Source organism: Dendrobates tinctorius, unplaced genomic scaffold (assembly GCF_039654945.1).
Source record: "Dendrobates tinctorius isolate UK_male_01 unplaced genomic scaffold, ASM3965494v1 ptg000016l, whole genome shotgun sequence".
Classification (NCBI taxonomy): Eukaryota; Metazoa; Chordata; class Amphibia; order Anura; family Dendrobatidae; genus Dendrobates; species Dendrobates tinctorius.
This window is the reverse complement of record NW_027361684.1, coordinates 16,950,616-16,977,663: the sequence shown is the minus strand read 5'-3', so window position 1 is coordinate 16,977,663 and position 27,048 is coordinate 16,950,616. Positions and strand designations below refer to the sequence as shown.

General features: G+C 41.1%; 2 protein-coding genes across 2 annotated transcripts in view; both read right to left on the bottom strand.

Moving 5' to 3' along the window:
* Positions 1-4,453: 4,453 nt before the first annotated feature.
* LOC141078031 (cholesterol 24-hydroxylase-like) lies at positions 4,454-6,354 on the bottom strand. The gene is made up of 2 exons (XM_073564836.1): positions 5,531-6,354; positions 4,454-5,374 (listed from the first exon to the last, which is right to left on the bottom strand). The coding sequence occupies exons 1-2, from the start codon at positions 6,349-6,351 to the stop codon at positions 5,146-5,148; spliced, it is 1,050 nt and encodes a 349-aa protein (XP_073420937.1). The 5' UTR covers positions 6,352-6,354; the 3' UTR covers positions 4,454-5,145.
* A 4,824-nt stretch (positions 6,355-11,178) lies between these two features.
* RSKR (ribosomal protein S6 kinase related) overlaps positions 11,179-27,048 on the bottom strand; it is a gene marked incomplete at its 5' end in the record, with an annotated part of 33,174 nt that continues 17,304 nt past the window's right edge. Inside the window, 8 exons of the mRNA XM_073565526.1 lie at positions 11,179-11,863; positions 13,967-14,077; positions 16,283-16,371; positions 21,693-21,782; positions 21,873-21,900; positions 24,344-24,384; positions 25,854-25,961; positions 26,221-26,290. Of these exons, the coding sequence (XP_073421627.1) occupies positions 11,639-11,863; positions 13,967-14,077; positions 16,283-16,371; positions 21,693-21,782; positions 21,873-21,900; positions 24,344-24,384; positions 25,854-25,961; positions 26,221-26,290 (762 nt within the window). The remainder of the gene's footprint in view (positions 11,864-13,966; positions 14,078-16,282; positions 16,372-21,692; positions 21,783-21,872; positions 21,901-24,343; positions 24,385-25,853; positions 25,962-26,220; positions 26,291-27,048) is intronic.

Sequence of the window (27,048 nt, the reverse complement as noted above, 5' to 3'; positions counted from 1 at the left end):
CCTTATAAACAAGGGCATAACCCAATAGATATATATAAGCACTCTATGATAGGGCGATATCATCTAGCTCTGAATGAGCGCCTCAAAAAGGTGCACTAAAAAGTTTAAACAATGGAAAATATCCAAATCGGACACTTACATGGAGGGAGTATGTAGTGCTGGCGTCCTCGTCGCCCCAACGCGCGTTTCGCTTCTTCGTCAGGAGGCGTATCTAAGGGCGGGGTGGCTCACCATTATATATGATGAACGGCCAATCATGATGCACAGAAGGTGCATATCATCAGATTGTTCAATGGCACGCTCTAACTACATCATACCACTTCCTGTCTTTTCGGCGCATGTGCCACTTACGTCACACTCCTGAAAAAAAAAAACCTCGGCCACACGGCGGTGGAGAAGAAGCCGCGATGCGTCACCGTGGTGACCGCACACGCGCACTCCTCTCCTAATGGCCGCTTGCCCGAAGGTCGGAGCTGACAAAGTCAGACATGCGCTCTCGGCATTAGTGGTTCAAACTGGACCTGTCACGTAATAAAATTAGCTAGGGAATTTTCACTAATCATGAAACTCAATTAAGTGTTATGTAACAATAGTAATTACTTATATCTCAATAGTGAATAAATATGTACATATATATATACTTTTCATATTCAGTTTAATAAGTGTATAATACCCTGATTATAAATTAAATATATAACCCCTCATACAGTGTATAAATAGTGATACTTAATTATCAATCAAATAAACATTGCTGATATGACTACATATACAAAAAAATAAGTGCAAAAGCACATAGTGTATATAAACAAAACATGACCAATGTCACAAATACAATATACTAAATATGTGCTGAAAATATCCATATATAATTAATATAAACATATAAATATATGATACTGTGAATAAGTGCATACCAAATAATGTGAAAAAATAATAATGGTTAAAAAAGAAAAACATACATAATTACACAAAAATCATATATACAACACATTATTAATAATTCTTATGTTCCATGACATCTCAGGACAACCAGATCCATGTTACGTATGTTTCCTTCTTATAGATGATACTTCAATGGTGACAATACGATCCAGAAATACATCTAATTATGTATGTTATTCTTTTTTTTACCATTATTATTTTTTCACATTATTTGGTATGCACTTATTACACAGCATCATATATTTATATGTTTATATTAATTATATATGGATATTTTCAACACATATTTAGTATATTGTATTTGTGACATTGGTCATGTTTTGTTTATATACACTATGTGCTTTTGCACTTAATTTTTTGTATATGTAGTCATATCGGCAATGTTTATTTGATAATTAAGTATCACTATACACTGTATGAGGGGTTATATATTTAATTTATAATCAGGGTATTATACACTTATATATACTTTTCATATTCAGTTTAATTTGTACACATTTATTCACTATTGAGATATAAGTAATTACTATTGTTACATAACACTTAATTGAGAATGTTTCATGATTAGTGAAAATTCCCTAGCTAATTTTATTACGTGACAGGTCCAGTTTGAACCACTAATGCCAAGTGCGCATGTCTGACTTTGTCAGCTCCGACCTTCGGGCTAGCGGCCATTAGGAGAGGAGTGCGCGTGTGCGGTCACCACGGTGACGCATCGCAGCTTCTACTCCACCGCCGTGTGGCCGAGGTCTCTTTTTTCAGGAGTGTGACGTAAGCAGCACATGCGCCGAAAAGACAGGAAGTGGTATGATGTAGTTAGAGCGCGCCATTGAACAATCTGATGATGTGCACCTTCTGTGCATCATGATTGGCCGTTCATCATATATAATGGTGAGCCACCCCGCCTTTAGATACGCCTCCTGACGAAGAAGCGAAACGCGCGTTGGGGCGACGGGGACGCCAGCGCTACATACTCCCGCCATGTAAGTGTCCGATTTGGATATTTTCCATTGTTTAAACTTTTTAGTGCACCTTTTTGAGGCGCTCATTCATAGCTAGATGATATTGCCCTATCATAGAGTACTTATATATATCTATTGGGTTATGCCCTTGTTTATAAGGAAATTTTCCATAATTTTAGTACGTTTACTCAGTTTATATGATAGTAGTTTATATGGGTGTTACTATGGACACATGAGTTTGGCAATTTTTTGTAGGCATTTAGGCCTCTGCAATATTATGTAATTGTCAATGCCAGCTTTGGGTAAATGTGCAATATGGCTCCTCTTTAGGATTGCAGTATCCCTGTTTTATCTGTGAATTTTCTTGTTATGCTATGTTATTGTATTTAATAAAATTTGCAATTATTGGCAATTTATACTAGTTTGGTGTTGTGCATTTATTGAGATTATTGAGTTTTTGCCTACTGTATTATTTATTGGGTTTTTGTTGGTTACAATTGGTAAATGGAGTAGCAAACAAATTAAGTAAAAACGCTAGAATTATGGTTTTTTTGGTCGCCGCAACATTGCATTAAAATGCAATAACGGGCAATCAAAAGATCATAGCCATCGAATAGCTTTGGAAAAGAAGTTATCCAAATAGCTGCCCCGGTAACCTGGATATCTGGAGCGCTCCCGATAATCAGCTGTTCACCGCCACATCTGCATGTGTCGCGCTTGTGTAACTTTCACAACAAACAGGCTCTCCATACATGTGTTGTGACTGTCACACAGCCTTAACACCTGCAGCTGTGGCACCGAATAGCTGATTATCAGGAGCGCTCCAGGTATCCAGGTCCCCGATGCAGCTATTCAGTAAGCGCTATAGCTATTCGGATAAGCACTTATCCAAAGCTATTCGATCAACCCAAGCTCTAACCCAACCCGAGACCACGAAAAATTGAACAATTTTTTTTTAACAAATTTGGATTTTTTTTCACGACTTAAATAAAAAAAAACAACCTATACATGTTTGGTATCTACGAACTAGTAATGACCTGGAGAATCATAATGACAGGTCAGATTTAGCATTTGGTGAACATGGTAAAAAAAAAAACCAGTATTGGAATTGCACTTTTTTCAAATTTAACTGCACTTGGAATTTTTTTCCCATTTTCCAATGGTGTCGTTCAAAAGTACAACTTGCCCCACAAAAAATAAGCCCTCACCTGGCCATATTGACGGAAAAATAAAAAAGTTATGTCTCTGAGAAGCAGGGGAGCAAAAAACAAAAGCAAAAACAAAAATGGGCTGCATTGTGAAGGGGTTAAATTATTTTATTTAGTGATATACATTTATTCTGAAAAAAAAAATCTCAAATTAGCGCCAGCGGCACCTGCGCAGCAGCATTTATTGGCGATCCGATAGATGCTACTGCGCAGGCTTGCTGGCACCATTTTGCTAGAGGAAAAACAAAAATTGTCTCCACCAAGATGGCGCCAGCGGCGCTTACGCAGTAGCATCTATTAGAAGCTTGCTTGCCACCCTGCATTGCCTGTTGTCCAGGTCCTCGCTGGAATGCCATAGCCCACAGTCCTTGTGTTTCCCCCTGACCTGTGGGATTAGTGGCTCCATCTCACCAGGTGAGCTTAATAATACCCCAATACACTACACACACAGTCCTCGTCTGCAGTGCATAAATTCAGAATCTCAGTTATGGGATTATGAAGTAACTGAACATCCTATACTTCGGCTAGAGAGGAATACGGACGAGTGAGAGGCGTTAAAAGCACGCATTACACATGGACAAATGATTCTCTATGGGGCAGTTCCCAACAGCCGTATAATTCTCGCCCGTATTCTACGGTCCGTGCCAATCGCAGCATGCTGCGATTGTCAGCGTACTACGCCCGTAGTACACCAATGCAAGTCTATGGGTGCGCAAAAAATACGGATTACACACGGACCACACGTGTGACTTGCGAGAAATACGCACCCGGTGCCTTTTAGAAAAGCCGGCAATTCAGTGCACTATACAGTAAAATCACACTGACAGGTTTTATAACACAAACGAAAGGATATATACACATAGAATACATACATATATATATATATATATATATATATATATATATATATATGAACAACGACAAAGCAAAGTCCAGCAATAACGTGAGCAATCCAGGATGCTGTTAAAAAATTTTTTCTTTTTATTCATAAATCCATTAAAATGCAATGGTCCAAGCAGTTCAAAACAGCAATAACGCAGGAAAGTCGTGCAGATAGGACTACGCGTTTCAGCGGTAGAACCCGCCTTCTTCACGGTCCAGAATCTAATCTGCTTTCCAAACATGGAACCTTATATACATCCCACTCCCATCAGGGTAATTATAAACATATGTGAGAGACTTAAAAACATGTGCTATAAAAGCAGATCAAACATATAAACTATCCGCATATTGGTCAGTATACAACATGCATAAAGATAAGGAAAGAATTCAACATATTGGAGAAAAGTACATTAGGAATGTCCAATAACCTGACCATAAGATTTTTTTTATTTTTTTTTTTTTTTTTCTGTATTAATACAAGCTTTATTGGTAAAATTGTCACAGTCATTCTTACTCTGCTCAATAAAAAACAATGAGAAATTGAAAAAAGAAAACAAAACATTCAAAATGTTGACTTTTATCTTTAGACTAATTATTACTTTTACCTACTGTTATGTATAAACATTTTACAAGTATACCAAGGAAAATCCTCATTCACACGAGTGCTGAAAAATGGAAGTCTACATTTGGGATTTTTATTACTTTTATGCCGGTGTTTTCCTTTCGCCCTATTTTCTTTCAGCGGCAAAATTTCCACAGAGGCAACTTGCAAAATTTCCTCTAAACTATTTCGACAAAGGCAATTTCACAAAGATTAAAGCGGTTTTCCGGCACGTAACCATAGTCAACCTTTTTGAGTCTTTGGCAAAGCTTTATGAGAGCTTGTTTTTTGCAGGATGAGGGTTTTTTTGTGTTCTCCCATCATATTGCTGTACATAACGCAATGATTTTTGAGCGGTTTAAATGTATGCATTATACCATACCACAAATAACATGATACTTTTATTCTACTGGTTGATATAGCTTTCATATAAAAACACTATATTTGGCAGTGATGCAAGAGACAGAGCATCAAAAAAACTCAGAATTCGTATACTGGTATGAATGAGGACTAGTCCAGGTGTTCTTCTTTGGGAACAGGGAAGGAATTTTTATTTCTTTGCTGTCTTGAAATCTGTCCGGGGTTTCAGTCGGCAGACCACACCGTCCAAGGGGCGCAGCGTACCGGTATCAAAAAACTTAAAGCTTTGACCTTCAACCAACTCGAAATCAAATCTCTGCAAGAATTTGACCATGACGACTTTTGCCTCCATCTGTGAAAATACTTGTCCAATACAGGTTCGTGGCCCAAGAGAAAACGGAAAGTAAGTGTTTGAATTTGGCCAGGTTCTGTGGCTTCGCTTAGGCATATCCATTCTCAGGACAGTGCTAGGAGCAGCCATGATCAGGACTCAGGAGGAGACATACAGAGCTTCAGGCATCTTCCTGGCTGTCACTGTGCTGTAATCGGCCCCTCACTCTCAACTTTTAACCTAATTAGGGGCATCAGGATGGAATCTATCAGGGTCAAAGTGCAAAGGATCTTTAAAATATTTCTCCATCCGACACATGATATATGTGTTAAACATTACATTAGATCCAGCAGGAATTCTCACTCCTTCAACAACTATTTCCTCTACTGAAAGCCTTGATGTTCCTGGTGCTGTTGGGTACAATCTCAAGGTTTCTTTTAAAACCTGGGTCAAGTATCGCAGTTTTTTAAGATCTTCAAAAGCAACGTCTCGTTTAGAGCCAATAACTTCATCCACCTCAGCCTGGGCCTTAGCTAGCACCTCCGGATACCTGCCTAATTCCATCACAGCAAATGATAGCTGGTTTGCTGTCGTTTCTTGTCCTGCAATGAAGAATGCCACAAAATTATCTATCAAATCTTCGAGAGTGCAGCTTTCATGCAGTTCTGCAGATTTAAGGATGTGTGTGAGGATATCTCTAGGAGTCTCTTCTCCTTCTTCAACAGCTTTGATCCTTTGTAGAATGCGTTTTTTGCCTTCTTTTCTCAGAACGTCCAGACTTTTTCTTACTTCTTTGATTAAGCGTTGTTTGGATGGATAGAACTGTGCCAAAAAATCTCGGGATAAAAGCATTCCTTGCATAACCTTTGTGATAGTTTGAGGAAATTGTATTTTCTCATTTAAAATAGAATGTACGTCCATAGCAAAAGCGATCTTGGCAATGACATCCAGCGTCACTCTACCAAACATTTGGTGCATTTTAATTTGCTGTTTCCAGTCGGCCATTTCTAATAGTTTATCCACCATATCTTCAGCTTTTTCGTTGAAAGTTTGCATTGATCCCATCAAAAAGCCCCTGTGAGGCCCGCTCTGGCGCGGCGTTGGGCTGGCGCCTGGCTGGCTCTTGCTCCCCTGACCATAAGATTTAAGGCCCTGTGCACACAGTGCAGACTCCGTGCAGTACCGCAGCAGATTTGGCCCTGCAGAACCGCAGCAGAAAAGCAACAGAACAGCACATGATGCACAGTACCATTTAAGGCTATGTAAAACAAAAAGGCTGTGCACATGCTGCAGATTTTTCCACGCAGATCTGGTGCAGAATAAAAGAAGCAGCATATCGCTTCTCCTGTGCGGCTCTGCTGCAGCTCCCCACCTGCTCCATTATAGAAATCTACAGGCGGAAACTGCAGGGGAAATCCGCACAAAAACTGCACCAAATCTGCGACAAATCTGCAGGCAAAACGCAGATCATCTTACCTAAAGATTTAGCAAAATCTACGCGGAAAACTCCACAGCAGAATCGGCACCGTGTGCACATAGCCCCAGTGGTACAAAAACATAGAACAATAATATTAACCAGCATTATATAATACAAATATATCAATAGTGCATAATGATATCCAGGCGGTTATTAAAGCCCTGTGGCATGCGAGTCCCCAACTCAAATATCCACCTACTTTCTCTTGCAAGCATTTTTTTATGAAAATCTCCCCCTCTCAATGGTTTTTTTACATGCTCTATGCCCATAAAAGAGAAACCGCGTAAATCCCCATTATGTTTTTTTGAAAAATGTCAGGATACTACTGATGCACCAACCATAGACAAATTACTAGCGTCTGATAGGTGTTTGCGGATTCTAGTTTTAAGGGGGTTCATCGTGCAACCTACATATTGCATACGGCATATATTGCAATTAATTAGATACACTACATTCTCCGTATTACAGTTTATAAAAGAACAAACATTAAACTGTTTTTTATTGGAGATAGATGTAAATGTTTTAGATTTATTAGCAAAACCGCAGCACTTACAGATATTGGCACCGCATTTAAAAAATCCTGTTGTTTTTAACCAATTGCTAGGGGAAATTTTATCCGGATCTTTGAACATGCTGGGTGATAATAATGTAGCTAAAGTCGGGGCTCTTCTTGCCACAAAGGCAATATCATTATTTTCTACAATATTTTTCAAAATATCATTCTGAGATAACAAGGGAAGATATTTTTTTGATGATTTTAACAATAGAATTAAACTGAGGACTATAATTGGTACTGAAAATCACCCTAGATTTTTTAGAGTCAAACTGTCTTTTTTTCTCAGTAGATTCCAACAGCTTAACCCTATCCATGCCTGCTACCATTTTCCTGGCTCTGTCCAAGGACCAATTAGGATACCCCCTTTTTCTTAAGTTATTACAGGTCATTTCAATTCCTTCCTCCAATTTGTCACTAGATGTAGTATTCCTTTTTAGTCTAATAAGGAATATTCTGAATGACATGTTTGGGGTGATTAGAGGAAGCCATTAAAATACTATTGCATGCAATGGATTTTTTATAGGGAGATATCAGAACCCCATCATTGTCCAGATCTGCGGTCAGTTTCAAATCCAAGAAGTTAATTGATACCTCATGACCACTACTAGTAAATTTTAGATTGAAATCATTCAAATCCAAATAAGAAAAGAAACTTTTTGCAGACGAGAGACTACCCCTCCAGACAAATATCTGATCATCAATAAATCTCCCCAGCCAAACAATATTATCCTTGTATGGGTTATCAATATTAAAGATATAATTTTCTTCCCACACAGACATAACCAGGTTAGCTAGGGAAGGTGAAAACATGGCGCCCATGCTCACACCCTGTGTCTGGAGGAAATATCTCTCATCAAACACAAAATAGTTGTGGCTTGCAGATTTGGTGCAGTTTTTGTGCGGATTTCCCCTGCAGTTTCCGCCTGCAGATTTCTATAATGGAGCAGGTGGAGAGCTGCAGCAGAGCCGCACAGGAGAAGCGATATGCTGCTTCTTTTATTCTGCACCAGATCTGCGTGGAAAAATCTGCAGCATGTGCACAGCCTTTTTGTTTTACATAGCCTTAAATGGTACTGTGCATCATGTGCTGTTCTGTTGCTTTTCTGCTGCGGTTTTGCAGGGCCAAATCTGCTGCGGTACTGCACGGAGTCTGCACTGTGTGCACAGGGCCTTAAATCTTATGGTCAGGTTATTGGACATTCCTAATGCACTTTTCTCCAATATGTTGAATTCTTTCCTTATCTTTATGCATGTTGTATACTGACCAATATGCGGATAGTTTATATGTTTGATCTGCTTTTATAGCACATGTTTTTAAGTCTCTCACATATGTTTATAATTACCCTGATGGGAGTGGGATCTATATAAGGTTCCATGTTTGGAAAGCAGATTAGATTCTGGACCGTGAAGAAGGCGGGTTCTACCTACGACTTTCCTGCGTTATTGCTGTTTTGAACTGCTTGGACCATTGCATTTTAATGGATTTATGAATAAAAAGAAAAAAATTTTTAACAGCATCCTGGATTGCTCACGTTATTGCTGGACTTTGCTTTGTCGTTGTTCACATTTGTATGGATGGACTCCTACATCCAGATCCGGGCACAACGGAGTTAACCAGGTCAGCTGAGGTTCCAGGTGGTTCACAGGAGTGAGCTGGTCTACATTGTTGGATATATATATATATATACACACGCACATGTCATTGAGACACACATACATTGAGACACACACATATATATATATTTCACAGAGTTCTTCATAGCAGAATAGCCGCTAATTCAATTGCCGGATTTTGTGAAATCATTCCCCAACCCGACATGAAATGACACATGGTTACATACAGTAAACCATTTCATTTAATGTTTTGTTTTGTATGTCTTTCATTAGGAATTAGATGAGGGTTGATGTGTAAAATTTGGGAGGTGTAGGTGTTAATTTAAGGGGTTAATTCGTTGTAAAAAAATGTGTGGGCTCCCGCGGTAATTTGTCAATGCGGGAGCCCACACATTTTTTAACAACGAATTAACCCCTTAAATTAACACCTACACCTCCCAAATTTTACACATCTAATTCCTAATGAAAGACATACAAAACAAAACATTAAATGAAATGGTTTACTGTATGTAACCATGTGTCATTTCATGTCGGGTTGGGGAATGATTTGATAGAAGCCGGCAATTGAATTAGCGGCTATTCTGCTATGAAGAACTCTGTGAAATATATATATATATACACTCACTGGCCACTTTATTAGGTACACCTGTCCAACTGTGTGTTAAGACTTAATTTCTAATCAGCCAATCACATGGCGGCAACTCAGTGCATTTAGGCATGTAGACATGGTCAAGACAATCTCCTGCAGTTCAAACCGAGCATCAGTATGGGGAAGAAAGGTGATTTGAGTGCCTTTGAACGTGGCATGATTGTTGGTGCCAGAAGGGCTGGTCTGAGTATTTCAGAAACTGCTGATCTACTGGGATTTTCACGCACAACCATCTCTAGGGTTTACAGAGAATGGTCCGAAAAAGAAAAAAAATCCAGTGAGCGGCAGTTCTGTGGCCGGAAATGCCTTGTTGATGCCAGAGGTCAGAGGAGAATGGGCAGACTGGTTCGAGCTGATAGAAAGGCAACAGTGACTCAAATTGCCCCCCGTTACAACCAAGGTAGGCAGAAGAGCATCTCTGAACGCACAGTGCGTCGAACTTTGAGGCAGATGGGCTACAGCAGCAGAAGACCACACTGGGTACCACTCCTCTCAGCTAAGAACAGGAAACTGAGGCTACAATTTGCACAAGCTCATCGAAATTGGCCAGTAGAAGATTGGAAAAACGTTGCCTGGTCTGATGAGTCTCGATTTCTGCTGCGACATTCGGATGGTAGGGTCAGAATTTGGCGTAAACAACATGAAAGCATGGATCCATCCTGCCTTGTATCAACGGTTCAGGCTGGTGGTGGTGGTGTCATGGTGTGGGGAATTTTTTCTGGGCACTCTTTGGGCCCCTTGGTACCAATTGAGCATCGTTGCAACGCCACAGCCTACCTGAGTATTGTTGCTGACCATGTCCATCCCTTTATGACCACAATGTACCCAACATCTGATGGCTACTTTCAGCAGGATAATGCGCCATGTCCTAAAGCTCGAATCATCTCAGATTGGTTTCTTGAACATGACAATGAGTTCACTGTACTCAAATGGCCTCCTCAGTCACCAGATCTCAATCCAATAGAGCATCTTTGGGATGTGGTGGAACGGGAGATTCGCATCAGGGATGTGCAGCCGACAAATCTGCGCCAACTGTGTGATGCCATCATGTCAATATGGTCCAAAATCTCTGAGGAATGCTTCCAGCACCTTGTTGAATCTCTGCCACGAAGAATTGAGGCAGTTCTGAAGGCAAAAGGTGGTCCAACCCGTTACTAGCATGGTGTACCTAATAAAGTGGCCAGTGAGTGTATATGTGTCTCAATGACATTTGTGTGTGTGTGTGTATATATACAGGTATATATATATATATATATGTATTCTATGTGTCTATATCTATTCTTTTGTGTTATAAAACCTGTCATAGGGCTCCATTATATGTCCATTTTGCAAGCCGGAGAGAAAATCTCAGCATACGGATGGCATACGGATTACATACGGATGCTTACATGTGCAAAATACGCGACCACACCTTGCTTACGGATGACATACGGAGCACTATTTAGGGGTCATTCATCCGTATTACTCCTGTAAACTACGGATCGTATTTTGCGTCGGTTAGTGTGACCCCGGCCTAATAGTCACAGCATTGCTGAGCTTTGTTTAAAGCTGATCACTAAACGTTACAGTTCTGAGCAAAGCATGAAAAACCTCAAATTGTTGGAAGACTTGTGTGAAAGATCCATTTTATTCCAGCATGTCTATAAAAGTAAAGAGTCTTCGTTTACACATTAGTGCAAAAAGTATTGGTGCATGCTACAATGAAGCATGAAATATACAGCTTGGGATCTACTATGCAATTAGGAACTACACAGCTGCATTTAATGATAACATAGTGGAAAAAGCAGAGCAAAGGTGGATAGAAGGATTTAGGACATTTGTAGCGATTATGGTCTGTCCTACCAAAAAAAGGGACACTTGGTAAAAATGCCATCAACTAGCCAGAGCTTCTACATAGCTCATTTCCTTCTGTGAAGGACACAGCACGTCAGAACACTACAGGGCTATAGCCCATTGACTATAATAGGCATTATGTATCACTCATATTCAGGTCCATTAACTGCAATTGAAAGTTACTGGCCTCATTGAGGTGAATGTTCTTGGATTATTTCACCCCTTAAGCTGGGCAGGGAAATTGAAGAGTTTGTGTTAAATCGCATTCAAAGTCTTCAAAACCACCCAAGTCTGACGGTGCGGCAACTTCTGATTTCCGCATTGTTATGACAAGGTGAACTGGAAATTTTTGGAGCAGTGCAGGATCAAAAGTCATTCCTCTGAAGAAAATGTGGCTCTTGAATTGATGGAGATACCGGAGCCTCTGTCGTGGAACTTTACACAAGAGCTAAAGAAATAATGATAAAATTGTATGAATAAACTCTCTAGATTTACTCAGTTCTCGCTATTTTTACAAGACTACAAAAGTAATGGCCATGTGTCAGGATAATATCAAATCTGATACTTGGCTGACTGCAGAGATCATGGAGCGCCAGCAAGGGCCAAGTCCCCCTGATGGTAACCAGGCACAGCCTTACACTTTCGGTAGTGGCTGTGCCTTTTATTCCACCTCAGTCACATTAAAAGGAGTCTATCAACACAAAATAACTGTTCAAACCAAGCATAGGAACTTGGCACTCTCTTGGCATGGTCAAACCATTCAGTGCACCCTCTCACATACTTGTTTTCCATTTATCTCCATTCTTCTTTAGCACCTGTAAAGCTGGAGCAGTCACTCACCAAAGAAGGGCCAGAGATAGACAGAAAACAAATAGGTGGAAAGGTGCAATGAAATGATCAGCCACATCTAGAATACATCAAGTGTATTTGCATGGTTTGAACAATCATTTTGTGCTGACAAACACCCTTTAAAGTGGTTGTCCAGTGAAAACAAGTCATCATCTTTACACAGGATAAGTGATAACTTGCTGATTGATGCGGGTCTGACCACTGGGACCCGCACTGATCGGCAGAACGGGAAACCTTAACCCCTTGTAGGGATTCACTCTCTATGGTAGGCATTAAGCCTTAAAGGGAATCTATCACCCCATTTTTGCCTTATGAGCTGCGGCCACTGCCATCAGGGGCTTATCTACAGCATTCTGTAATGCTGTAGATAAGCCCCCCCGATGTAACCTGAAAGATAAGAAAAATTAGTTAGAGTATACTCATCAGGGAATCCGGTCCGGTCCAATGGGTGTTGCGGTCCGGTCCGGCGCCTCTCATCTTCATACGATGATGTCCTCCTTCTTACTTCTGCTGCGGCTCCTGCGCAGGAGTACTTTCTCTGCCCTGTTGAGGGCAGCGTAAAGTACTGCAGTGCGCAGGCGCGGGACCTCTATGACCTTTTCTGGCGCCTGCGCACTGCAGTACTTTCCTTTGCCCTCAACAGGGCAGAGAAAGTACGCCTGGGCAGCAGCCACGGCAGAAGTAAGAAGGGGGATGTCATCTCTATAAAATCATAAAAATAATTCCATAGGCTTGTACAGGCGCTAACTAAACAGAACATTCCTGGCTATTCATACATGGCTGAGCTAGCCCCAGCTCGAACAAACAATATTGTCCAACCATTGATACTTGCAGTTCTTTGCACACGGCCTGTGCAGACTCTTTTCAGAGAGGAATTCTGGACTTTCTTTAGCTCCAAGACACATCCAGTCTGGTGCCCACGGTCTGTTCATACACGAGCTAACACATTTGCCTATGCTATATCCAGGAGACTGACTGACTCCTCAGTCACTTCATTCACAGAGAGACCCCGGTACGTCTCTCTCAGCTGGTCTGCTTCCCTGAATCTACTACCTGATTCTTAGAGAAACCATACAGAAGCTTCTAATCAAATACTGCAGAGCTGATCCTCCCCAGCTATGCTACACCTTGTGAGAATGAAGTGGCTATGTGCATGATTGACCTTCCACTACTCCATTCCATTCATTGCCTATAGGGCCGCCAAGCGCTGCACTTGTGTCTTCCCAACAGCGACATAGAAACTGAATAGAGCAACAGTCGGGTGTCTGATCTGCTCCTCCATTATGCATCGGGGATAAAAGTTCCCTATTGGGGATAAAAATTCTCCCCTGTTTGCTGATCAGTGCAAGTCCCAGTGGTCAGACCCCCATTATCAAGTTATCACCTAACCTATGGCTCTCACACAGAGAGTGTTTGTTTAAACCGGAGATTATCAGTAAAGACATCACCTTCTGTGGCTCATCAGACTACATGTGCCACTGGGATTCCAACAGACTATACTCAGGATATCTAGGGTACTCATTGACCAGCGCACACATTTTTCACCATGACAACATGATAAAGGAGACTATTTTTGGACACTATCTGTTTAGTGATCGCATTCCCTAAAATTTTCAGCACCATGGAGAACAATTAGTTATCAAGCATCACTATTAATTTATGTTATGGCCATGATTGGTGGACTTTTAACATTCATTAGTACCTCTTTTAAAAGATGTGATAGAGATCGGCTAACAGTCTCAGGAACGTCGTATGATGCATCATTAACCCTCTCCAGCATGCTCATATGGTCTATGGTGGAGGCAACAGGAAACTAAAAGGTATAGAAGAAGTAGGTTAGCAAGAAGTAGTGGACAGATGACCATATAAATGCAGAATCAGACGATTCAGGGTGTGCTTTTATTATATTAAAGGGCTCCACTACTTAGACAACCTCTTCTTCCTCTTCTTTATTGCTATATTCTCCCTTATACACTAACAACTGACTATTCTCACTTCCAGCGTCGATGTCATTCCAAGGATGAGAGTACTGGCTCTCCTGGGCCTCCCGTGACGTTGTGATATGCAAGCCCTGAAGTCAATCAGCGGCCTCTTTGCTCTCACTTCCTTCGTATAAAACTGACACTCAGACAGCAGGGCTTGCATGACATACCAACGTAATGCAAGCCCCAGGGAGAGCCAGTGCTGACACCGCTGGAACGACACTGGCGCCGGAGGTGAGTATAGGTGGTATTTTTTTTATAAGGGGTAATGCAGAAACTGAGAAGTGATTGTCCAAGTAGTGGATAACCCCTTTAACACTGAGACACAAAAACCTGCACAAGAACGATGGGCACAAAATTATCAAAAATTTTGAAACATACAGTGGGGAAAAAATGTATTTAGTCAGTCAGCAATAGTGCAAGTTCCACCACTTAAAAAGATGAGAGGCATCTGTAATTTACATCATAGGTAGACCTCAACTATGGGAGACAAACTGAGAAAAAAAATCCAGAAAATCACATTGTCTGTTTTTTTTTCATTTTATTTGCATATTATGGTGGAAAATAAGTATTTGGTCAGAAACAAAATTTCATCTCAATACTTTGTGATATATCCTTTGTTGGCAATGACAGAGGTCAAACGTTTTCTGTAAGTCTTCACAAGGTTGCCACACACTGTTGTTGGTATGTTGGCCCATTCCTCCATGCAGATCTCCTCTAGAGCAGTGATGTTTTTGGCTTTTCGCTTGGCAACACGGACTTTCAACTCCCTCCAAAGGTTTTCTATAGGGTTGAGATCTGGAGACTGGCTAGGCCACTCCAGGACCTTGAAATGCTTCTTACGAAGCCACTCCTTCGTTGCCCTGGCGGTGTGCTTTGGATCATTGTCATGTTGAAAGACCCAGCCACGTTTCATCTTCAATGCCCTTGCTGATGGAAGGAGGTTTGCACTCAAAATCTCACGATACATGGCCCCATTCATTCTTTCATGTACCCGGATCAGTCGTCCTGGCCCCTTTGCAGAGAAACAGCCCCAAAGCATGATGTTTCCACCACCATGCTTTACAGTAGGTATGGTGTTTGATGGATGCAACTCAGTATTCTTTTTCCTCCAAACACAACAAGTTGTGTTTCTACCAAACAGTTCCAGTTTGGTTTCATCAGACCATAGGACATTCTCCCCAAACTCCTCTGGATCATCCAAATGCTCTCTAGCAAACTTCAGACGGGACCGGACATGTACAGGCTTAAGCAGTGGGACACATCTGGCACTGCAGGATCTGAGTCCATGGTGGCGTAGTGTGTTACTTATGGTAGGCCTTGTTACATTGGTCCCAGCTCTCTGCAGTTCATTCACTAGGTCCCCCCGCGTGGTTCTGGGATTTTTGCTCACCGTTCTTGTGATCATTCTGACCCCACGGGGTGGGATTTTGCGTGGAGCACCAGATCGAGGGAGATTATCAGTGGTCTTGTATGTCTTCCATTTTCTAATTATTGCTCCGACAGTTGATTTCTTCACTCCAAGCTGGTTGGCTATTGCAGATTCAGTCTTCCCAGCCTGGTGCAGGGCTACAATTTTGTTTCTGGTGTCCTTTGACAGCTCTTTGGTCTTCACCATAGTGGAGTTTGGAGTCAGACTGTTTGAGGGTGTGCACAGGTGTCTTTTTATACTGATAACAAGTTTAAACAGGTGCCATTACTACAGGTAATGAGTGGAGGAAAGAGGAGACTCTTAAAGAAGAAGTTACAGGTCTGTGAGAGCCAGAATTCTTGATTGCTTGTTTCTGACCAAATACTTATTTTCCACCATAATATGCAAATAAAATGAAAAAAAAAACAGACAATGTGATTTTCTGGATTTTTTTTTCTCAGTTTGTCTCCCATAGTTGAGGTCTACCTATGATGTAAATTACAGACGCCTCTCATCTTTTTAAGTGGTGGAACTTGCACTATTGCTGACTGACTAAATACTTTTTTTCCCCACTGTAACTATTGGCAAAGTTGTTTCATGTTTCATTCTAGATTAATTTTCTTACCTCTCCAGCTGCGAGTGCAAATAATAAGACTCCAAAGGAAAACCAATCAGCAGAATGACTATAAGGACCCCCAGAAAGAACCTCAGGTGCTAAGAAAGCAAATGCAAAAATCAGTCACTGCATCATTTATATTGTATGACATTATAAGCCTTAAGTGCTGAACAGCGGCATGGTTGCAGTGTTGGCCCAAACTGTGCTCTCACCAATACTGCAAAGAAAGGCAGCAAGGACTCTTAAGTAATCGGAGGAGTGCAGGAACCCTAAAGTTGGCTGAGTTATGCTATCCGGCCAGCTTTAGAGAAGTGCTTACAATCTCTATTAAAAAGAGCTGGATTGCATCGGTGACTGGTAATCTACACAACGAGCATTAAACAATAAAATTAAAAATCCCTCCATGTTTGAGAGAGTGAAAAGAATTTTCTTTTTTATTTTAAATCAAATACTTTTTATTCAAGAAAGCATACAGGATAGTATTACATATATAAGTATACATTAGAGTACAAATTATAATACTTTTCCCATTTTTTGATAAATGCAAAAACACCAAACACATCCCTCCCCCTTCCCATAACAAGAAACCCCCCCCTGTCATGCATCTACAATCCTTATCCATGCATTACAATGCTGTACACTTTTTTATAACCCTAATAACCTATTTTTGACGAGTTCTGCGGAAGCCAATCCAGGAAAGTCCAACCAGCCCCCCCAGATATTCACGTAGTGGTTCATCTTGCCTCTTTTCATGTATACGCTTCGCTCCATAAGGATTACAAAATTAACTCTATTTACAAATTCCTTCCTGGTAGGAGGATTTTCATCTAACCAGTGCAATGTGATAGTCTTCCTTACAACATAAAGAAATCTGGCTATTGCTAGCCTACTCCATTCATCCGACGCCACGTCCTCTACATGTCCTAAAATACACGTCAATGGATCTCAAGTAATATTTGCTTCCGTCACTCTTTCCACCAAAACCAGGACCCCAATCCAAAATGCCTGTAATCTTGGACAAGACCATAGCATATGAATAATATCAGCTTCATCCATCGTACATCTCGGACATCCAGAGTCTGCCCTTAGTCCTGCCTTTTTCATCCACACAGGTGTCCTGTATACCCTATGTATAGTGTATAACTGTGACACCCTCCCAGATTCACTTATAGATATTCTAGGGACATATTGTAAAACCGACTCCCACTGCTCATCCGATATGTCTCCCAAATCCCTTGTCCATTTGGATCTAGCCATCAATAGGTGTCTATCCAAAAACGTACCCAGCAATCCCCTGTAGGTTGTCAATATAAGACCCCTAGTACCCCTCTGGGGGCCAAGCATATTCAAAATACTGTCATTTTGTATCACTATCGGTGACCTTCTCCACTGTTTAGAGAATGCGTGTCGCAGCTGCAGATACTGGTAAAACATAGTATGCTCCAAAGGGAACTCTTCCATAAGTGTTTTAAATGGCTCAACATCTAGCAACTGCGACACATACCATATACCTATTCTTCTCCACTGTCCAAAATTCCGTAGACTTAGCAGTTCAGTCAGCCGGGGGTCAAACCAAATGGCTCTGTATCTCGTGTATTCCTCTATACCCCTCCATAGCTTTATTTTTTCCACAATTTTTCAAGCAACGCCAAAGTTGGAAACTTTTTAGATTCAGACGAAATTTACCAACCTCCAGAGCAGCCAGCAGCGGGACCCTCCCTACCACATGAGAAATAACCTTCCCCACTGAGCTTATAAGATCATGATCCCCCCATCCTATCAAATTCTGGCATTGGGACCCAATATAATAGAGCCATGTGTTATGAATGAGTCACCGAGGAGGAAAAACAAAAACAAGCTAAGCCACAGAATACCAGAGAGGTTGATAGCTAAGCGGATTGCAGACCCCTGAACCAATCCACACAACTAGCAGTAGCCGTGGAGCGTACCTAAGATGATCCTAGATGCCTCGTCACAGCCGGAGAACTAAATAAGCCTAAAGCAAGAAAAGGGGAAATCTAAACTGCCCCAGAGCAGACCCCAAAGCAATAGACAGCCCCCAAACATGTATTGTCGGTGAGACAAGATGAAAACACAAACACAGATAGAAAAATAGGCTGAGCAAACGATGGGGCCCACACTAACTAGAAAGGAAAGATGCTGTCTGCAATCACGCACAAAAATCCTGCCAAAAAATGTCCAACACTTTCTGATAACAAAAACCCTGAAGTCGCTAGACTTTAATTCCCTATATCAGCACTCTGGTATATTCTGAAGACAGAGCGAAAAGAGACAAATCTGATCAGGGACAAAAAGCAAACTGGCATAAACAGAGACATAAGAATGGAAATTCAGCACAGCTCCAGCAGGGGCTGGCTGACCACAAAAACTGAGTAAACCAGACCAAATCTCATGTGAAAAATAGCAGAGCACACTTAGCTTGAGAAGACGGGAACAGAACGGGAAACCAGAACCTCAGGGCAGGAAAAAATCACCAGCACAGAATTAGGGAGTCGGCTGTCTTAAATCCAATCAGAGACTCCTGATGTCCAATCACAGTCCTCCTCCTCAGGTGGCAGGTCTCTGCCATTTAGATCAGCTTCATTACTACTGTCACCACCAGAGGGAGCCCGGATGGAGAACTCACGACTCCTCTGTCAACACAGCCAGCTCCGCCACTCTCACTAGAAGCCAGAGGTAAACCAGATAATGAGTTCACAACAGCCATGGGTTGGGAACCGCCAAACCTCCATCATCTTTTGGACGTTGCAACAGTTCCAACTTAATACGAGCTCAATCTCCTTTCCATATCAAATCACAGAAAATGGCGTTAAATTTATAAAATCTATTTTGAGGCAGCCAAACCGGTGCATTGTGTAGCACATACAAAAGCTGAGGCATAAGTATCATCTTTATTAAGTTAGCACGCCCTGCCAAATTTAATTTCCTCCATGCTGTAATTTTCTGTTTAAATTTACCTAGCAGCTGGTTCAAATTAAGTCTTTCATAATCTTCAATATTATTTGACACCCTAATGCACAAGTAAGTGAATTCTGTAACCACTTGAACCGGAGTTGGCTGATCTCCTACAAGAGTCCAACCACCCAGCGGCAACAAAACGGACTTATCCCAATTAATGCAGATCCCAGATATACCGGCATATTCGTCTAGAACCCTCATCACCCTCCCCAAGGAACCTTCCGCATCTCCCAAAAATAGCAACATGTTGTCAGCATAGAGTGCCACTTTTTTCCTCATGTATCCCATATTTAAATCCTACAATATTTTGGTCCCTTCTAATCACTGCTGCCAGTGGCTATATTGCTATAGCAAACAATAAAGGGGATAAAGGGCATCCCTGTCGGGTGCCTCTAAACAAGGAAAACCCCTCAGACATTTGCCCATTTACACGTACCTTGGCCCTAAGAGCAGTATATAGCAACTGAACCCATTTGATAAACACTTCCCCAAAGCCCATGTGCTGCAACGTAGCCCACAAGTATTTCCATTCTACGCTATCGAATGCTTTGGCCGCGTCCAACGACAAGATTGCTCTATGCCCGTCACGATCCGCCTTCACTTGCAATAAAAAGTCTCCTCAAATTCGTCGCTGTGGACTTGTTAGGTATAAAGCCTACCTCATCCCCATGCACTATAGATGTTATAACTTTATTAAGACGGTTAGCCATCATTTTAGCCAGAAGTTTTGCATCCGTCGTTAGTAGTGAGATTGGGCGATACGATGCCGGGTCAGTAAGGTCCTTGCCTTTCTTAGGGAGCACAACAATAATTGCCTCCCGCATGGACCGTGGAAGTTCACCTCTATCCAACCCTGCCTTATATACTTCCAGCAAAGCAGGTAGCAAAAATTTCCCATATTTTTTGTATACTTCACCAGGTAAGCCATCCATCCCTGGAGCCTTTTCATTAGCCATAGAGGCCAACGCTACCTCCAACTCCTCCAAGCTAAACGGTCTATCCAATAGTTGCTGATTCTCTGCAGACAATCTGGGAAGCTCAGCTCTGACCAAGAAATCATTAATCTCTGTATCTGTCGGATGTGCCTGTGATCTATATAAATTAATATAAAAACCCTCCATCACCTCTAGTATGCCCGCAGTATCTCTAACCTCCTGCCCATCGACTCCCCTCAAGGCAATTATATAAGCATTGTCTCTCTGTGCAGCAGCCACTAGGGCCAGGAGATGACCGTCTCTCTCTCCTTCTTCAAAGTATTGCATAGTTCGGAACATCTTTTTTCATTCCGCCATCCGTAAGGAGAGCGCATTTATTCCAACCTGAGCCTTTTTAAGCCTCTCCTCTACCCGAGTGGATGGGTTCAAGGTCATATCCTCCTCCGCCTCTCTCAGTTCTCTGAATACCCATTGATCCTCCTGCTTAGTATTCGTCTGAACCCTAGATATTTCTTTAATACAAAGCCCCCTAAAGAAAGCTTTCATGGCCTCCCAAACAACTCCCTCATGGGCCGTACCACTATTAACCTTGAAGAACTCTTTCTCTAGATCACCTCCTTTATCAATTAACTGCAGCCAGAAGGGGTTTAGTCGCCAAGGAAGTTTGTTATTCATTATCTGACCTTGCTCACCAAGTACGACATACACAGGAGAATGGTCAGACACCGTTCTAGTCAAATATCCCACATGTGTCACAAGTCTTAACAACTGGTTGTCCCCCAACGCCAGATAGATCCTTCACAAAGAAGAAAAAGTCACTGAGAAGCACGAGAATCTACGCACCCCCGGGTTTCGGACCCTCCAGAGATCAATCATAGATGTTTCTCTCAACAAAGCACCAAATGGAGTACAGCTACCCACCGATTTCATTTCCTCTCCCCTACCTCTATCCCAATGAGAGTCAGGTACTTTGTTTAGATCCCCCACCACCAAGTACGGGACTCCAGGGAAGCCCGCGATAATTTCAAGTATTTTCAAGAACAGTGTATTGTTATACGGTGGCGGAACATACACAGATATGAGCAGTATAGGCCTACCACTAAGTTTGCATAATAGACACAGGTACTGCCCCTCCGGGTCAATGATCACGTTGAGCTTTCCAAACTTCGTTCCCTTACACATCAAGATACTTACTCCCCTCGAATAGGCAGAGTACGTAGCATTATAGCTCTCTTGTATCCAACGCCCATTCAGGGTGTGAATCCTGTCTGGGACCATATGAGTCTCCTGCAAGCATATTATAGTTGGTTTCGCTGCGTGCAAAAACTGAAAAATCGCTTGTTTTTTAACATCAGCTGCAAGGCCTCTAACATTCCAGCTCAGAATATTCACGTCACCCAACATTGATTTATGTTGTTGACATAAAATGTGCAACAACATGTAAACGTCCTGAAGAAGAAGCGTGACATAAACCATCCCCATTACCATCTACCCCCCTTCCTTACCCATATAATGAAGGGTCCCACAGATGGTACATGCACGCTCTCCAAAAGCAAGGTGTCTGGAAAGTCCAAAATCTGACAATTTCAAGTGTCCTAAAAAAAATTAACAATTTTGTGACTACAAACAGCATGAATCAAATATGATTTAGTAAATTGTTTTAGAAGTGACCTAGTTTTACCTACCTCTCTCATCTAGTAGTATGTTTTCCATCTGAAAAGGAATCAGGTTAGTTATTAGAAAATGCATAATAAGAACCCACACATATAAAATATTACATGACAAGCTGAAACATCAAAGATACAAAACGATAACGTGACAGACATATATTCTGATATTAGTGACCCAAAATGTCCCACATATGTGTCTGACCCTTTTGTGGTCGGCAGGATTGTTACCCCAGATAACCCGCCACTGATGACTAACTCTATGTCCTGTTATTAAGCTAAAAATCCCCTTGTATTATCGAGAGGGACAGCCATTGCAGTCAGACCTTTTGTTACACAGTTTCACAGAGTAACACAATATTTCCCATAGAGCACAAACCACAGCGTTTCCTGGCATCGCATGCAGCGATGGACTGGTGGCTATGGAGAATGCATTTAGAAAGAGAGTTGGCCAGATTGGAAAATTCCTTTAATGAAATTGCATATGAGTTAGATGCATTTTTTTTTTGCCTTAAAGGGGTTGTCATCCCTTGCTGCTAATGTTCCAAAGCTGCCTGGTTCCTGATGGTCTTATTTTCTCCTGCAGCATTGATGTCCTGTTACATCTGCTACATCCAGTAATGGGTAATGACCGGGGGGATCGTTAACGTGAGTATTACTTTTATTTATTTTTTTTTCAAACCAATGTAAATATTTTGTAAAAAAGTTTTTACTTTCCAGACAATTATTTTAAGAAGTTAAAGGGGTGGCAGTAAGTTAAACTAAATTTCATTATAAATTCCAATCTATTTAGTGCCATAATCTAAGATATTTTATAATATACCTTTATTAAAAAATCTCTATCATTCCCTAACTACACTTACTACTTTTCTGGGGGGTTTTTTCCCTTATTTCCTGTGTGATTACGCTTCATTTGGAAATCCTAGTGCACCGTGAGATACTCAAACGAAGTGTCATCAAAGGAGGTTTAAGGATTCCAGACTTTCCTTTGTGCCTGTTCGACCTTATCCAAGATATAGTCTTGTATCTCGCCTTGTCATGGAACTTCCTGTCTGTCCTGATTATTTAAGTCCGGACTGTGTGTTCCTCTTTGCCTGAGTATTTTGTTGTTGTTGGCTCCTGAGCTCCTGCCTGTCTACTGGTGCACTCCATGCTGCTGCTGCTCATTACTTGGTGCTCTGCCTTTCCACGTTATGCTGCCTACAGTCCTCTGCGCGTCTCCATGATGCTGTCTGTGCTTAACTACTGTCTGGACTTCTAGTGTGGAACTATTGCCTCTGGATCTTCTGTGGCCTGTACAAATTCCTGACATCACCATCTCCTCTAGGTCTTTGTTTGTTGGGCTGCGGTGCTGGACTTGTTGGGGACTTTCAGCCCAAAAAGGTACATATGGTGACCTTCCCCTGATAATGCTACTCCTGCATAATGCTGGTCTTCTACGTTTAAGTGCCGTGTGCATTTCAACCCATATGATTGATGGACTTCTACACTTTAGTGCTGTGTTCGTGCTCATGCATAATATAGCTGGACTTCCTTATTAAACGTGGTGTGCCTACTCTCATACTTACTGCTGGACTCCTATGTTTAGTGCCTTGTGCACACCTGCGTCATATTACCGTTGGACTGGTTCATATTAGTGGTCGCGCCCCGCTCTTCAGTTACACTGGACAATTCCATATTGTGCTGTGCATTCGTTAGTGTTGCAGGAAGTGCTCTGTTAGTTTTATTTCACTTGCATTATTCCATATTGTGCTGTGTTTTCGTTATTATTGCAGGAAGTGCTCTGTTAGTTTTGTTTATCTTGTTAATATACTCATTTGCATCAACTTTGGTCTCATTTTCTTATTATCCCACGCAATCAGATTCGATTCCATAGTACCCATATAAATATATAAATGTTACAGGAGGGGGCAGAGGCTGTCCTCTCTGAAACGAAGCGTCATCAGTGGCACTCGTTTCAGGAGCTGTGCTATTCCCTGCTGTGTCCCTCCTTGCGAGCTGTGCACTGTACGATCTACACAGTGACAGTCTGCTGTTGGATCAGATCAGTAATAATCAGCTGGCAGCAGAGCGGTGTCAGAACCCCCAGAGTGCAGGAGACTAGCGCCACAACCGCTAGTGACATCACTGGTCTCCTGCATACCTGGTATTCTCACACCGCTCTGTTGCCGGCTCATTATTACTGTTTCGAGCCGCTACAACAGATTGCACAGTTCACAGCTCGCAGAGAAGGCCACAGCAGGGACAAAGTCATCACACAGGAAATAGGGGGAAAAAAAAGAATAGCAGTTAGATAGTGTAGTAAGGGAATGGTAGGCAATATTTAATTAAAGTATACTAGAAAATAGCTTAGATTATGGTTCTAAATAGATAGGGATTTAGAATTAAATTTCGTTTGATTTCGGACCACCCCTAAATAATTTAGTGTGAGCACAATTCAGTAAGTAGTCTGGAGACAATAAATCTTTTGTGATAGTTTGTAATCTTACCTTAACATCTCTGTGTATGATTCCCAGATCATGAAGATACGCTGTAGAGTAAAGCACACAATTTAGTAGTTGCCTCCTACGTTACAGAAGTAAAAAATGGACAATTGCCTCGGGTCTCAGTTTTCTTGGGGGCACCCCAAGACTGGAGGGGTCACCTTAGAGTGGAACAATTAAACCTTCACTGACTTAGACCACCTTTAGGAAGGTAAATTTCTGCTTATATTAGGAACTTGCAGAGACCATTGCGGGTCATGTAAGTGTTAGGCCTGGTTCAGATGGCCATATTTCACAATCTGTATACGGACCTCAATACCCGGAACAAGTGTGTTTCTCTTATGCCTATGAGGTTGTTGAGCTTGGATGAGGAGACAGTATGCGTATTGTGGTGCGCTATGGCTTTGATCCCTGCCATAGTCCTCCACTTGTTTAAATTTTTTTCTACTAAACACATCTAACACGGTGGGGTTTCGACTGTCCTCATGCCGGTCTCATAATACAGGTCCCAATGTACCCTCTCTGTCACACAGGAGTGAAAAGAACAGTGCTTGAGCATTAACCACTCCAGCTCCATTCACACTGGTGATTTTGGAACCCTTGTTCTTAGGATTAATGGTGAAATAAAACTGATAAAAGTAAGAAAAAAAGTGTATATTCCATCACATGCCATATTAAATAGATATTTACTTCTTGAAGTGCTCAGTGTCCTGCAAAATAATATCTGTGACTGCTGCATTACCATGTGAATGGGCCCTTGAGGAGGGTTACCCTGGATCCCTCCCTCTACAGTTACAGCAATCAAAGCATAAAAGTGAGAGGTGAACATTTAGGCTCCAGTCCACATGGACAAAAAATGGCACCATTTTCCCTTAATCTTTGGTGAACTCATTTGAACTCCAGTAGTACGTTTCAGGAAATATCAAAGCTGAATTATATACTGTATTTGGAGAAAATTACACCAGTGTAATTTTCTAGGCATGATAGTTCACTTCACAATGTTAGAAAAGAGCAGAAGATCAATACGTCAAAAGTTGCACATTAGTGACAATTTTTCTGCAAATTGTGACGTTTTATGAATGTAATTGTTGCAACAAAGATGTATTTGTTTCATGACTTTTACTTTAAGAGAGCCATCTTCTGCCTAGTGTAGGCCACTTTTTTGCAACTTTTACATAAAAATCCACTCATAAAGAAGTAATTTTTTCATGCCTAAAGGTTCACCACGAGTTCTTCCTGACTTTTTTAAGTTTTGGTAATTTTTAAGTAGTAAAGTGGTGTAATAAATTGCAAGAAACAGTAATACATTTTGCTTATGCATTTACTAAAATAAAGTGTTGCAATTTGAAAATTTTGGGGGGGCACAATCACCATTATAAAAATCCACCTCATTGTATAATGCCGTTTTTTCCTACAAGGCATAAGCATAGAATCCATCCTTTTTCTAGGGGGCGATGGACAATTACCAGTATTGTGCCCCCTTTACGACTTCCTTTGTAGAGACTATAAAACTTACCTAAAACAGACACCAGTTCCACAGCAAATAACCTTATGGTGTCTTCATCAATGTACTTGGCGGACATCCACAAGGAATACAAGTCCCCGTAGCTACAGTAGTTGCACACTGTCACAAAGAGAGAAAGTCATGTCGCAAATCATTTTTAGAATATATATTTGAAATTTTATTATTAATGACTACTAATTACGTTGATAAAACTCATTTTTGCTGTATTATATATGATATTGGGGACAAACTTTAGTAATAGCACTAATACACATACACAGAATTCTTCAACGCACTAAAGGGTAAAATTAACATGATTTATGAAGTTGAACTGTATTTTTTTTTTTCTAATAGTCCAGACTTCAAATATGGCACTCACTGATGAAAAGATGGCGCTGTCCCTGCCAGCTCTCGCCAAGACACTGGATGAATGGATGCTTTACCTGCCTCTGGTGCCAAAGACAAACTTGTTATCTCTGCTCCAAACAACAAAATCAAGAAAGTCTCAATCACAGAATCTTACAGAAATGCAGAAGAAATATTCATCAACATAATACACATAGAATATTATATTATGTCTTTTCGGGTTTAAAAAAAAATCCTGTTATGACATTTTGGTATCACTATGGCATCACCCAAAGCGGACAGTGACCACAAAGAGTATCTGTCGCTCTGGAGAACCCATGGTGTCCGTGCGTCATATGGATAGCCTATTGATTTCAATGGTAGCCAAGAAATGGGTTCCAAGAAATGAGGCAACCTGCAAAATAGTTGTTTTTTTTTTAAGCCGGTGACCCTTCAAATAATGTGCCATTGTGTTTTCCATGAGGCGCTTAATTTTTTTTGCCCCCCAAAAAATGAAGAATAAATTCTCAAAGTAAATATAGATAAAAACAAAGATAGAGGGTTGATCACACATGATCACTACTGCTTCCCTCATTCGAGGGACACAGAACCCCCTTTCTCGGTATCAATTGGAGTTCTAAAAATTAGACTACAATCGATCAAACATTTATCTCCTATCCTGTGGATGAGTGATAAGTGTTGTTCATTGGATAATCTCATTAATCTCTCAGCCACATTATTATAGAGCCTTTTCTTCTAGAAATCAGTGGTGGTAAAAGACTTCAGCAATATACCCTTCTATATATTAACATTGTACACACATTAGAAGAATATGATCTAATTAAAGGCACAGTACATACTG

What these genes read in the sequence shown, in the direction of transcription:
- LOC141078031 (XM_073564836.1), bottom strand. Translation starts at nt 6,351, where the DNA reads ATGGGATCAATGCAAACTTTCAACGAAAAAGCTGAAGATATGGTGGAT. An exon ending in TTCCATCCTGATGCCCCTAA is followed by an intron (nt 5,375 to 5,530) that starts TTAGGTTAAAAG and finishes CAGAACCTGGCC; the next exon opens with AAATTCAAACACTTACTTTC.